Source organism: Sminthopsis crassicaudata, chromosome 5, assembly GCF_048593235.1.
Source record: "Sminthopsis crassicaudata isolate SCR6 chromosome 5, ASM4859323v1, whole genome shotgun sequence".
NCBI classification, from domain to species: Eukaryota; Metazoa; Chordata; class Mammalia; order Dasyuromorphia; family Dasyuridae; genus Sminthopsis; species Sminthopsis crassicaudata.
In genome coordinates, this window is record NC_133621.1 from 171,992,404 (window position 1) to 172,007,825 (window position 15,422).

General features: G+C 34.1%; 1 protein-coding gene across 2 annotated transcripts in view; it reads left to right on the forward strand.

Moving 5' to 3' along the window:
* TM7SF3 (transmembrane 7 superfamily member 3) overlaps positions 1-11,114 on the forward strand; it is a 36,228-nt gene extending 25,114 nt beyond the window's left edge. For both annotated transcript variants that reach the window (XM_074268779.1, XM_074268780.1), the window contains exons 7-12: positions 3-89; positions 1,791-1,871; positions 3,481-3,633; positions 6,136-6,233; positions 7,051-7,213; positions 9,012-11,114. In XM_074268779.1, the coding sequence (XP_074124880.1) occupies positions 3-89; positions 1,791-1,871; positions 3,481-3,633; positions 6,136-6,233; positions 7,051-7,213; positions 9,012-9,274 (845 nt within the window). In that variant the 3' untranslated portion in view covers positions 9,275-11,114. The remainder of the gene's footprint in view (positions 1-2; positions 90-1,790; positions 1,872-3,480; positions 3,634-6,135; positions 6,234-7,050; positions 7,214-9,011) is intronic.
* The last annotated feature ends 4,308 nt before the right edge of the window (positions 11,115-15,422 follow it).

Below are 15,422 nucleotides of genomic sequence, written 5' to 3' on the forward strand. Positions count from 1 at the left end.
AGGAAGACTTTCCACCAAAGTTTTTTTCACCATTTTTGCTATTCTTGGTCTCTTTATTTGTTTCTTTGGACACAGATTCTGGAAAACAGGTATTTTCTACCTTTTAAATGAGTTTCTGTGCTCTTTTGAATGTTACTGGTGTTCTATGACCTAAATAAATAATATCTCCATGATATTTAACCAAATGTATGAGGATTTGGAGTTGCTTTGCATTTTGCCTTTCTTAGATTTTGATTTTGATTTCTTAGATTTTGCCTTTACTTAGAATTCTACATTATCCTTTCAAAATAAAAGGTTAGTTTGGGTACCGAGTATTTGTGTGGCCTTATAGAATTCTTTTGGTGGATTTAAAAAAAAATTATTACATTAATGTGAGTTTTGGGGGGACAGTTATTGCATTTTATATTGTATAAATGAGATACCCATTGCAGTATCCAAAGAGTTTTATTTGCCATGGTCTGTACCTGTAAAAATGCCGGCCACTAATGTATTTGTGTCAAACAAGTTAGAAAATCCACAGTAAAAATGGGATGATAGGTTTGAGCAATGAGCTCATCCTGAATCCTGGTGAAGTTATTTCCCTAAGGCTATGAAGACTTTGAAAAAAAAAATTACTGTTATATTTTCAACCAAAGAATTAGAGTGAGCTGATAGAACCCAACACTTTCTTAATTGCTGCCTCATTTACAGTCATATTATATTCTTGTCATGTCTAACTGGGAAAGAAGAACAATAAGATGAATTTATGATGTGACAAACTGAGAACTTTTCTCATATGCTGGCAGTTATTGCTGAGCCCTTGGCATCTCCACACATTATTACTAGATTATATATCAAAGTTACACAGGTTTTTGTTTTGTTTTGTTTAATATTTATGTTAAAAATGGGAATGGTATCATTCAGATACCTTTGGATTGAGATACTTCAGTCTTTGGATTTGGACTACATTAGGACCCCAAAATTGCAGGTTTACTTTTCTTTTTTTTTTCAATTTTAATTTTTTAATTGATATTTTTTGTTTCACATCATTTATAGTCAAGTATAGATTGTAAAATTCATATTGTACTTTTCCTACCTAGTCATCCCTTATAAGAAACTATTGAAAAAAGGGAAAAAAAAAAAAGTAAAGCTAACCAACATATCAACCAATTTAATTTCTCTGATTTTTTTTGCATAGGTTAATACTAGAATTAAATTTATAATCTTTGAGTTGTGTCAAAGTTGGGAGTGGTTTGTGTGTGTGTGCTGGATAGCAAGCTGGGTATTAGGCTCAAATGGTGATGAATCTGTCTTATTCACAGAGTGGATAATAAAAAGATAATTTGTATATACTGAATTTATGCCCTGATGTCATTACTGTGGGACACGTTTCAAGATTACTAGTATCAAATGGTTGATAATTCCTCTCAGTTCTGCTTTGCCACATAATACATTTTTATTTCTTTATCACTAAATGTTCTAATGTGGGGGGCAACTAGCTGGCACAGTGGATAGAGCACCAGCCCTGAATTCAGGAGGACCCGAGTTCAAACCTGATCTCAGACACTTAACACTTCCTAGCTGTGTGACCCTGGGCAAGTCAAGTCACTTAACCCCAGTCTCAGGGAATAAATAAACAAAACAAATAAATAAATAAATAAACAAACAAACAAATAAATAAATAGATGTTCTAATGTGTAATAACTGGGTAACCAAGAGTGTATTGGTAATGAGAAGAAAATGTCTTAAAAATAACCTAATGTAATTAACAGAATATTGAATTATAGTTTCCTCTTTGTGTTTATTTTTAGAACTATTCTTCATAGGCTTTATCTTTGTGGGATTCTTTTTTTACATATTGATTACAAGATTAACTCTTCTTCAATATGATGGTAAGTATTATAATTTATTTATTTATTTATTTACTTACTTATTTATTTACTCATTTATTTATCTATTTATCTATTTATCTATCTATCTATCTATCTATCTATCTATCTATCTATCTATCTATCTATCTATCTATTTATTTATTTATTGCTGAGTTTTGAAGGGAAATCTTCAGTTAGTTTCCTGCCCTTCTGTTGGCTCCTTAATAACTAATCCTCCATTTTTGGCAGAGTGAATGGAGAGCTGCCAGGTCAGGGAGACCTGGGTTTGAGCCTATTATTTAACACATACTGCTTGTATAGCTGTGGACAAGTTACTTAGCACTTTAAGATTTTAAATTGCTAGTAGTTGCTAATCTGTGTTGATAGAGGGGAATTCCCTATATCAGTGAAATTATAGGTCTGGACCCTCTGATGTGTGCTATCTATCCTTCCAAAAATGTAAATGTAATATGATAACCACCACAACGTTTTAATCCTTGAAGAATAATGCCATGGATGAGCAGGACAGCCAGGAAAGCTAAAGGTTGAACTTCTATACTTAAAAAACAAAATTTGTATAAACTAGAGTTCTGCATTTTCATGTGCATTCCTCTTTTTCTCCTACTATATAAGTGGATTTTTTTTTGTGTGTGTGTTCAAGTTCAGAATTAAAATAAAATAGAAAACATCACTACCCCTAATAGTGTCAGAATAATGGTTAAAATGTTTAGTCTGCTACTACAGGCTACTACTTCCACAAGGTTTTAAAAAATTTTTTTTATTATTAAAAAAAAAAAAAAACCTCCTATTACCAATAAAGATAATGTATAACATTTTGTTTATTTTGCTTTTTTTTTTTTTTTTTTTTTTTTTTTTAATATTTTGAGTTTCAAATTTTTTCTCTCCTCTCATCTACCCCTCTCTGAGATGGTAAGCAATTTGATACAGATTATACATATGCAATCATAAAAACATATTTCTATGTAAGTGATATTGTGAAAGAAGAGACAGATCAAAAGAAAAAAATACATGGAAAAATTAGTAGTGTGTTTTAATCATCTGCATTCAGATTCCTTTCTTTGGATGCTTCCATGGGTTTTTATCAGCATGTTAAATTCCAGGATGCTTAGGAGAATGAATAACTTGTTTTTAACAACCTTATTTCCCTTTGGGTCCAGGGATATGGAAGGTATTATATAGAAGTCATGTTTGTTCAGTCAAAGTGGAATTATATAAAACACATTACCACATTAGTCATGCTATGAATGTTTGTTTTTAGAGACGACTTTGCCTCATTTATAATGGAACTGCATTTGTTTGCCTTCAGTTCTAGCTAGAGTTTTTCTGGATGTTAAAAAATAATGGATTTTTATCACTCTGACCTACTTAGCACTAAACTTGTAGAAAGATTTTCTAGCTCTTATCAGAGTCATGATTAGCATATCCTGGGGCGGGCTTCTTGGAGATTCCTTCTTGTATTGGGCTTACATGTTTTTGGTGGGCCTTTGACTTTAAATCTTACTTTGCCCCAGAGATTAAGGCTGAGTTTGTTTTCTTCAAGTCATAACTGCAAATGGAGTATGGAAATGTAAGTAAAATGATGGTTTTCTTTTCCCCCTCCTTTGCATAGATCGCCTGATTTTGACTGCAGTTGCTGGAGGCCTTGGTGGAATTCTCTTGGTAATGGTTTGGTGGAGATTTGGTTTGATCCTGGTTTGTATGCTCTGCGTTGGACTAGTACTGGGATTCCTCATTTCATCAGTGGCTTTCTTTACTCCATTAGGTAGGAGATTCTTTGTATGTTTAGACCCTTTAAAGGTTCAAAAAATTAATTTCAAATTAAAAAATAAAATTATATTTTAAAGTTAGAAAACTATTCTTAATTTGTATAAATATAGGGATAGACTCCCATTTTATAGGGAAAGAATTTATAACCAGTTTCCCAAGTCTCTCTATCACAATCTCCAAAGTCCTATCTTTCTTCATTCTAGTCAGGCAGAACTCCTTTCTATACTTTGCTGCTTTCCAACACAATGTAGCATGCTCCTCCCTGCTTTTGTGCCTGTGTTTCTAATATTTCTCTAGCTTGAAAAGCTACATTTCTACATTTGATTCATTTTTTTAATCCCCATTCACAGCTCTTTTTCTCCTCTGAACTGTTGACATTTATGATGTTGCCTCAGTACTTAATACTTTATTCTATTATTGCCTTATTCACTGTTACTTTGTAAGCATTAATCCTGTTCTACTTCTTTGACTATATGTATATATATTTTGGTATGTACACACACACACACACACACACACACACACACACACACACACACACACACACACACAGAGTTTCTCCCTTAATAGAATGTAAGTTCCTGTAGAGTGCAAAGATGTCTTTTATTGCTCTGTTTCTTCAAATACTTATTATACATAGATGCATAATGAATAGTTGGTAATAGCTTTATATTCTTTAAATTTTTAAAAAAATTTATTTCATTAAATATTTCCCAATTACATGGAAAAATTTTTAACAACTGTTTCATTTTATTTTATTTATTTTATTTTTAAAATTTAAACAATTTATTTTCAAGACTATGGAAAGTACATTGGCTTTGGAATCAGAGAACCTGAGTTCCAATCAGAAATTCACTACCTGCTTTGTCTTTTTTTTAATTTATTTTTTATTAATTTTATAATTATAACTTTTTTTTGACAGTACATATGCATAGGTAATTTTTTACAACATTATCCCTTGTACTCCTTTTTGTTCCGAATTTTTCCCCTCCTTCCCTCCACCCCCTCCCCTAGATGGCAGTCATTCCCATACATATTAAATATGTTATAGTATATCCTAGGTACAATATATATGTGCAGAACTAACAATTATTTTTAAAAATTTTGAGTTCCAAAATCCTTCCCTCCTGCCCCTCCTCCATCTTTAAGCAGGCAAACACTTTGTTTTAATTATTTAATTTACATCACACACACACACACACACACACAAAACGCCAAAGTTTATGTAAAAAGTTCACTTCAGCAGCCATTAAGTATCTACTAGGAAGAGAATAGTGGTAAGCATTTATAATCTAATAAGAGCAGAACACACATATGTAGATAGCCTTTTTATGAATGTATATTTAGAGGGATGGATGGCTATTACCTTCACTCAAGGTGAAGATTTAAGGATGGAAGATTTCTTCACTGGAAAAAAAGGCATTTCCAATGAAATTTAAGGAATGAGTAGTTCCTTTTAAAAAATTTATTGATTTTTAATACACATTGCTTTATGAATCATATTGGGGGAGAAAAATCAAAACAAAAGGGAAAAACCATGGGAGAGGAAAAAAAAATAAAAAAGAAGTGAGAATGTAGCATGTGTTGATTTACATTCAATCTCCATAGTTCTTTTTCTGGATGCAGATGGCATTTTCTATCCAAAGTCTATTGAGATTGCCTTGGATCACTGAACCACCGAGAAGAACCAAGTCTTTCATAGTTGATCATTGCACATTCTTGCTATTATTGTGTACAATGTATTGTTCTGCATGTTTCACTAAGCATTAAATGTTCATATAAATCTCTTTAGGTCTTTCTAGTCAGTTGTTCATCATTTTTATAAAACAATAATACTCCATTACCTTCATATACCACAAGGGGTAAGTTATTTTTTATGCACTTAGGACATCTAAAAATATCTTGAGAGGAATGTTTAATACCATTTTCCTTTTTTTCCCCCAATGCCAAAGGAAATGGCTGCTTGTCTTCAGTCTGGCGATTTATCTTCCTGCTGCTGTTTCTCCTTCCTACAAAAAACCCCACACATTTCTTATGACATTTAGTAGCTTGGTAGGAAGTGTCTTGAAAATTAGCTTGGTATTTTGCAGACACATATTCCACTGACTCATGTATGAAAATTTGGTTTCAACAGTTTTCATTGTAGGATGTTTTTGGAATATACTTTTATTCTGTTAATGTGAGACCTACTTTAGTGAGAGTTGATAGCTAAATACAGTACCAATAATAGCATCACTTAGTGAGGTCCATATATTTATATGTGTGTAGAATCGTGTTCATGTAGACCTTATAAGCTAAAGAAATAATTTATTACCTTTTTAACTTTTTACACTTTTCCAAAAATCTGTAAATCTGATGTCCATAATTTTCAGTTACAACAATGTATAAAGAGCTAAAGTATATAAGTATATTTATTTCCTTTATGTTGAGAAAATTACATTTCACACGGACTCTTTGTGACTATTGATTTTTTTTTTTTTTTTTTTTACTTTTCCAGGAGAGTTGAAGATTTTTCATGATGATGCTGTGTTCTGGGTGGCTTTTTCTTGTATGGCCATTTCGATTCCAATAGTTTTCATAGGTTGCTTAAGAATTGTAAGTATGTCAAAATGGATTTTTATTCATTAGGTGGTTCTAGACATTGCTGTTCTGAATGCTAAAGTAATAAATACTTGTTTAAAAAAGTAAGGAGAACATTTTGAAGATTCAAAATGAAATGATTCTGATGGGAAAGAAAAAAGGGGTACTGACTCTGTGTGTGTGTGTGTGTACTGATCCATATTCAAAGGGCTGCTGCCTCAGATCATTATAGGTTTCCCTTCACTTGAGGTTTCTAGATGAGTTTGATAATCATTTTAAAGTATTTTTGTAAAGGTAATTTTGGGGGCAACTAAAAAGCTCAGTGGATAGAGTGCTGGAAGAATCAGGAAAACTCATCTTACTGAGTTCTGACTGTATGACTCTTGGCAAGTCACTTAATCCTCTTTGCCTTAGTCTTCTCATCTGTAAAAGGAGCTGATGAAGGAAATGATAAAACATTACAATATCTTTACCAAGAAAACCCCCAGTAGGATCATGAAGAGTTGAAAGTGACTGAATATCAACATTTTTTAGTGAAATATAGGTCAGACTTGAAGGCCTCCAAAAACCTTCCAATTTTTCGAAATTCTGTGGCTTACTAACATAATATAACCAAGTATGTATGAGCATGTAAGCAGTTTGAAAAGTGGATTAAACATTTTAGCTCAATCTGTTATAGTGACAGTAACCTTTATGGAAATCTCAAGTTTCCTACAGTGACTCTTGATGGATTAGACAAGACTCTTTCTTTAGCTCTCAGTAACTTTATTGAGATTAATGTTCTTTTAGAGACTGGGGTCTAAGGTTCTGTTTTTCACATCATTTCTTGTAGTTGAACATACTGGCTTGCGGGATTACTGGCTCTTATTCTGTGGTTTTAGCCATTGACAGCTATTTTTATACCAGCCTTTCATATATCACTTTGAATGTACTTAAGAGAGCAGTCAACACCAATTTCAACAGAGCTTATACCAACGTGCCTTTTCAAACTAATGGTAAGTATCTAAAGGAATTAGTAGTGTGGTCAGTTGGGAGTGTCCCAAAAGTCTTACTGTAGTGTGAAGTTGAAGTATATGTTTCTAGCTATCTCAGAACTAACCACAAGAAAATATTCAATGAGGTAAAACTCTTCCATTTTCAAACAGCCTGTTTATAATAACAGTTAACATTAAGGTTTGCAAAACACTTAACTTTAAAACTTATTGTTGGCGGTAACTTTTGGCATTGAGGAAGAAGGTGTTTAAATTACATTAAAGGGTTGAAATAAAAAGGTGGGTTCTAGTTTGAGTAAAATTTCATAGTAGTGAATGTATTTCTTGCCTTCAATCCCTAACACCCCCCAGAATTAAGATCTAATCAACTTTAGAAAGAGAAAGAGATAAAAACAGCTCCTTTGTAGGGCTTTTGAGGATGTATTACACATAATAGATGCTCAGGACATTAATTTGTTGAATTAACCATTGATGGTGTTTCTGAGCATGAGATTTATTTTTCCATGGGCTCCCTTGCTTTGCTCCTTAGACCACAGGAATAGGTAGATGATATATTGTTATATATCAGAAATAGCTAGATAGTGCCATAGAGAACTGGGCCTGGAATTAGGAAGACTCAACTTCATAAGTTCAACTCTGTCCTCAGACACTTCCTTGCTATGTGAGCCTAGGCAAATCACTTAACCCTGTTTGCCTCAGTCTTTTCATCTGTAAAAATGAGCTGGAGGAGGATACTGCAATCCACTCCAGTATCTTTGTCAAGAAAACCCCAAAATGGGTCATGAAAAGTTGGACATGACTGAAATGAATTATCACCAAGAAAATAATTGTAGAGTGCTAGAGTTGGAATCAGGATTACCTGAATTCAAATTCTGCCTCATTTACATAGTAGTTATATGACCCTGATCAAGTCATTTGGATTCTGTATGTCTCAGTTTTCTTGTCTGCAAAAATGAGGATAATAGCATCTACTTCTCAGAGTTGTGAAATTTAAAAAGAAATAATATTTATCAAGTGTTTGGCCAATTTTAAAGTGTTACTTCAATTCCTCTACTTGACTCCTCTGTGCTATAGGGTATAGCTACAATTAGGATCTATCTGATTTTCTAAGGCACTATCAGCAGTAAACTTTGTCAATCCTCCCTCTTCCCTGGCTTACCTTTAGAAAGGCCTGAGAACCTGAGAATTGGAATGGGGAGATTTAATAATGAAAAAAATTGAATGGAGACTTTAATAACTGTTCCATAAATAGTTTTGGAAGCAATATCCACATTGCAAACATTTCCTTCCACTCCCATCCTCACCACTCTTCCATGTAATTCCTTCATTTCAAATGACAAGAAATTATGGCAAACAACAAAGTGAATCAGTTATTCTCAGTTTGTTTTTACCTACTCACAAGGGGTGAGAAAGACTTAATGACAGCGACCTATTTTCCCATTCAGTTAGGTAACAATAAAAGTGGTTGAAAAAGGGGTAGCACCTAACACTTGCCTTCAGTGTATGCAAAATGTTTCCTAAGAAGTAATGTCCTTGTGACTAATCATCTTAGTAGCCATATATCAAAAGATGACTAGATTAGTGCATTATGTAATAATAGTAATAGTGAACATTGACATAGCAAGTACTAATGTGCTAGGCCCGTATGTACTTTTAAAGGCTTTATAATTCTCATTTCATCCATTTGAATCTGGGAGGTAAGTGCAGTTATTATCCTTATTTTTATGAATAGATAATCTGAATTTTAAGTCTATGGGATTTTAAAAGATGAATCTCAACTGTATCTCTTTTAACTTTGTAGACTTTGTTATTCTGGCAATCTGGGGAATGTTGGCAGTGAGTGGAATTACATTACAGATCCGAAGAGAGAGGGGACGACCATTTTTCCCTCCTCATCCATATAAAATGTGGAAGCGAGAGAGAGAGCGAAGAGTCACCAACATTCTGGATCCCAGCTACCATGTTCGTCCACTAAGAGAGAGACTTTACAGTAAATTAGCACAGTTTAAGCAGCTGTTTCAAGAGGAGGAGACAGCGGGAGAAAGAACCCCTCTGCTGCTGTGATGGAGGAGATGCCTTCTCATTACTTCCTTTTCATCCAAAGGACCAAATCTGCACAAACATTTGAAGCAACGCTTAGCACTTATGGTGCTATGCCTTGATTGCTTAGAAACCCATAGTGTCTAGAAGTCAGGCAGCAAGTGCTGCCCCGGTTATGGAGTTAGCCTGTGTCAGTCTCCTTGTGCTTGTTAGCAAGGCTTGACATGCCTTTAGGACATTCTCATGATAAAGTATCTTTCAGAAGCAGTTACACTTTTGTTTAAATATCATTGAGGAGAGTGTCTATAGAGGCAGGAGTGGATGGCAGGAAATGTCTGTGGATGGTAGGGAAGCATTTTCCCATTTTGAATTATCTGAAAAGAAAGCTTTTAATTTGGTGTTCAACTTAATTCATTAAATATGGAAGGAAAAAGCACATGGGCTGGTAGAGTTACAGGGAGTAGAGAAATATTTGTTAAAGCCCATTGTCATTTCATTATTGAAATCCCTTCATATTTCTCCCTAGCCCTTAAAATGTTTTAATTTGTCTAATTTGTGGTAGTCTATGCAAATCTTAGACTGAATTTGTATTAGTAGTTGCTGGAGATCTAGGGACTTGACAGTATACCCACTGTCGGTATACTGAGAGGGCTTTGAATTTTAGAGAATATATAGAGGGATGAGGAATGACTCATTTAATTATCAAGAGCTGACCAGTAATGAGGAGTGATATTTGTCATTTTCTCTTTCTCATTGGACTGTATGATGGAAAAGGCAAATTATTTTTTTTTTTTTGGCTTAAATTAGAATAATCATCTCTGATGTTTCAACTGACTCAAAAGAGGTAAAAATTTATAAATGAAGCTTGGTTACTTAATTTAAAAATTCAAATAAATGACCACTCTCACCTTTTCAAAGGCATTTCCAACATAACACTAAAAACTTTTAATAAGTGTTGTTTGAGAATAGGTAGGTTATATTTTTCTTTTAGAAAAAAATGTACACTTATTAGCTTCCATTTCCTCCCCCTTTTAAAAACAAAATCAAGTGTTTTTTTATATTGTGACTTATTAACTGGTGCTGGCACGATATAAAAAATCTTGCCTGACAGTTTCTTCCTCAAGATTATTGTTATCTTGGTGGTTGAAAGTGAATTTAGTGGAGAGGATGGTAAAATGCAATGACACTCTAACCAACTTTTTATTTCTTTGTAGTCTTAGAGGCATTTTTTCCCTCACTACAATAAAATGTTGTGTCCTGGACTGCTCATTTCAGCAGATCTCTTTTCCCAGTTTTGCCATAATAATAGACAGGAGTCTGGTTCACCAGGATGAAATTATAGATGGGTTAAGCACTGACGCTTAAAGCAGTGCAGCTTTCATAGTCTCATTTTTGTGGTATTTGGAATTTGTTTATTATTGTACAGGTTTTGTTTTTAACCTTTAAAAATAGTCTTCTAAAATATAAATGACTTTTTGTACTAATTGCCTCTGCTGCCCAATGTCATTGTTCTCTTTCACACTTCCTAACCCCCATTCCTATGACCTTTTGGCTTAAATGAATCTCAATGAAATATATAATTCTGAAACTATATCAGTCCTGATAACATTTTAACACTTGGAAAACCTTTTCCCCCCCTTTTTTACATTAAGCATGGGGCCTGTGCCTATGAGATGCATTTCCACTTCTTATATTTATTTTAAAGTCAAGATTGGTTGCTAACTAGGGACTGTAAGGATAGGGCATTCAAATAAGGAAGAAAACACAATTTGTTTAACTTTTCAAATTGTCATACTATTTTGTGAGAAATCAGAAGCAGAAATTTGTATATCTTTTTTATATAATAAATACATGTTTCTGAAAACCTTTCTTCAGGCTATTTATCTTATCTATTATTTTATCTATATCAATTTTTAGAGGAAAAATTATTATAAAACTTGTTTCTTATTTAAATGTGAAATTTGCTATCTGAATTCTTATCCTCCCATTGGAAAATCTGAATTATAGAATTAAAAATTTAAGTACATTTGGTATTATACAATATGCTCTAAAAGGTTTTCAGAGTTCCTTTATTTCAATTTATGCAAATAGCACTTGAGTTTTCTAAGTAAATTGGTAAAAACCTTTTTTTCCCTCTTTTCATCATCTAAAGTGTAAAAACTAGTTTCTATCTCATCAATATATGAAGTTTTTTTTTTAATTTAAGCTTTTTGATAAAAATGGAACCTTTGCAAAGAATATTATAGGTTGAGTCTATTTTTTCCAGTATATATCTTTAGGAGGGGCAACCTTGAAAATAGTGTCAAGTTTGGAATTATTTTTAAAATAGGGTCTCATCATATATGATTTTTTTTGGATAAATTTAGGTTTTTTGATAAATAGGAAATCTTTGCAAAAGTATTATAAGTCAAGTACAGTTTTTCCAGTATGTCTTTAAAAGGCACAATGATCTTGAAAATGTCAAGTTTGGAATTATTTTAAAATTGGGTCTCTGTCAGATGTTATTAATGCATTTCAGTTTGGGACAACAGGCTAAAATACATTTTTAGTGTGAGGGTGCTAAAAACAAACATTAATGTTTATTACTACTTTCAGAAGGTTCAATAGTATGTATCTAGCTGTTTATCTTGTGATCATCTTGTTACACAGTTGGAACATGGTTCTGATTTTGGGGCTGAAAGAGGTCAGTCAGCTAGGTAACCAGAGATAGGGGCTTTTTGTTTCTTTTTAGAAGGAAAACTTTTCTCTTTTTTCACCTCATGACTGCTTGTAAGCATCACCATATGTTAGTAAATCTGCTTTCTTGGTACTTTTAGAGCATCTCCCTTCTAAGATGCCTTATTTCTACTTGGAAGTATCAACTAGACCAAATGGGCCTCTAACCTATAAGTGGCCCAAGTCAAACAGAAGAGGCTAGGAAAGTCAGGAATCAAACAAATTTAATTTCAAAGAGAGGGATCTGGCTTGCAAACAGGGAAACGTGATGGAGCCCGGATCCAGTCAATTGGGGGTGGGAGAAGACCCATTTTAGATCTCAATACTTATACCTATGGCTACTTGCTGAGCTATAGCCCTGATAATTGGGGTAATAGCAACACTATGATAAGTTTGATTCATGGCAGGGCTTTGTGACAAAAAACAATTATAGGATTTTGCCATGGCTGAGTAGGTCACCAAAGAGTATTGTTGTTAATACCAACCCAAGGGCATAGTCTGCTTGCTGGCCGTTGGCTATGGAAAAACAGTATCTTCTAATATCTGGGTATTTCCTCCTTTTGACCAAAAGGAGGGGATCGGAAAGAACCTCTATCCTCCCAGAGGCAGGTACAAGCCATGATGCCCTAAGAGCTCAGATGGGCCAGGACAAGATGTTACTCAGGGGCTTAGTTCCCCGAGGGGACCTACTGGGGAAATGGGTTCCAGTATCAATGGAAGTCAATGTTTGTATGAAAGCAGAAAAGGGGAGGAAGGGGGGCAGGAATGTAGAGGGAGGAAATATCAGCAGAGGCTTGAATCAGGGCCTTGGTGGTTGGCTATGTAACAAAATGGAAGAGGAAGAACTAGAAAAATATACTCAGATCTCATCCAGCCCTCATCTGTACTAGATGAACCTTGGGGTCTCCCAGAGCATTCTACAATCCATGCAGGAGCAGGTGCTTTTTCAGATGATCCAGGAGTCCACACCCGCTGGCTGCTGTGAGAGTAGTTGGAAGAACCTTGTAGGGGCCCTTCAAAGACACATGAGTCGACAATTGTGAGAAAACTCTTTTTTTCAATCTCTGGATCTGAGTTTCTGGTCCTTAGTTAAGAGTCTCTTACTAATAGAGATAATCCAGTTTCTAAGGCACACAGGGCTATGTTCAAACAATGCAATATAAAAATTTCCTCACAATTCCCATAATTGCATAATTACATTGTCAGATACAGATCTAACTACTTAAAGGTCTCACAATAGATTAGTTCTGAGAAGGGAATTAAATGTCACCAAGATAACAAAGAAAAACACACTGATTCAAAAACCCCAAACAATACATCTACTACCCCAAAACAATATCACTACTATAAATTAACATCAAGACTCCATGTGTTCTAGTACCATTCTCAATATCAATATAACCAGCAGAGTCTCAGATGTCTCAGGGCCTTGAAAATATCTCTTGGATACTATGCTTATTCTCAGGACAGCTCTAAAAGGGAATCTACTCTGATTATACATCTAGTTCTAGATCATTCTGCTAATATTTAAATCATCTCCAACTTTGAAACTTTAGAGCATTTCAGGCCATTTATCATTTATTGCTTCTGTCCTTATCTAAATCCAGTACCTGATATAAGAATCTTTTAAAATTTGAGGCTCCCAACTGCAAAATGAATTCTTCTGCCTTTTAAATTATCAGATACATTCTTTAATAATGGGAAAATAATTTCATTTTCTTTACCATTTTTCATACAATTTGTGTGTAACTTCCTTAATCCATAACAAATCCTTAATCCAATTTTGAAAACTTATTACTAAAACATACTCAAAAGTCTGAATACATTTTTATTTGGGTATTCGGGTCTTAGAAAAAACAGTCTAATCCTGTTGTTTTTCTCAAATTTTATACTATTCCATTTATATAGAAAACTTTCACTTTATATCTTTGCCTTATTCTTGTCTAATCATTTCCCTCTTAGAAAAATAGCATTCCTATAGTATAATTTGACCACAAATGCACATTAAAATTGTAAGATGTTCATATTTGCCTATTATTACAGTAACTCAGAGGCTCTGCCTAAGTCATGCTGAAAACTTTTCCCAAGCACAGACATTCACCTTTAGCAGTTCCCAGACTATAGCACATGTCATATTCTATTATTGTCTTTATGACAATTCAGATAATTATCCCTATCATCACAGCTCTGTAATTACTATTAATGCTAATTGTAATAATAGTATTAATAAAGTAAAATTAACAGTAAACTAGTCTCAGGAATGTTTATCTTAAATAATAAAATTTCACTAACCACAACTTAGGCTATATATATTTATCCTGATGTTTCCTTAACAGTTAATATTTAATTTATCCTTCGCTTATAAATTAAAATTACCAATATTTTGGGGCTTCAGATATACAACTGCCTGATAGTTAAGTCATCATTGATATGTTGAAACTACTTTCATAATTGTCAAGAATTTCAAATGAAAATTTGTATTATAATAAATTTATTATGTTTGATAACAAAATCTATTTTAAATATTTAAAATATGAAATCAAGTATTTAACAGTTTTCAAATATCTGCTTTTAAAATCACATTTTAGAAGCCCGATTCATATCTAAAAGCTTTCAAATTAAAAGACTGTTTTGTCTAACAGCATTTCTGTTACAAATTTCGCAACGTAAGAGAATTTTGAAATACAGTACTAACAGCATATATTTAAAACATAAAACTTTGGATGACATCAATTCCATTTCCTTATTATCACATAAAAATCATTGACCTTACATTTGACATTTTAAAACCACTTTAAAGTTATCAGGTATGGAATAATTATATTCAACTAAAGAAATAATGTAGTGCTTAGCATATGCCAGTCACTGTCTTAAGCACTTTACATTTTGTTGCTTTGATCCTCACAACCACCCTGGGAAGTGGGTCCTATTATTTTTTTCTTTACAGTTTACAAAAAGGGCAAAGAGAGAGTAGATAACTTGCATAAGATTACATAGCTAATAAATGTCTACAACCAAAATGGAGGCGGGTGGGCACTTTTAGGGGTACTGGGACCTTCCCAGACAGCAGCTGGGTAGGGACTGCTTGGGGGGGGGTGTCCTGGAGACACTGACTGGGCTTTGGGAGTGCGGCAAAGGGCACTGGCTGAAGAATAGGAATCCTGGGTTGGCATGGCTGGTGATAAGACCTATTGCTGGCAATTCCTAGTGGCAGAGCTAAGTGGATATTGCCAAGGGGCCTGAACCCTCCCCCTTCTCCCCACCAACAGCTGCTGCTTTGGAGCCAGGCACTGCTGGGATTGGGGCCACTTGAAGCTTTTTGATTAGGATGGGCAGGATATACTTGGACCTGGGTGAAGCTCCCAGCCTTGGCCAGAGTGGTGGGCTGCAGGATGTTCGGTGGGACACGGCCATTGGACCACTGCCAATTGTAGGCCCTACTGTAGCTGCTGCTCCC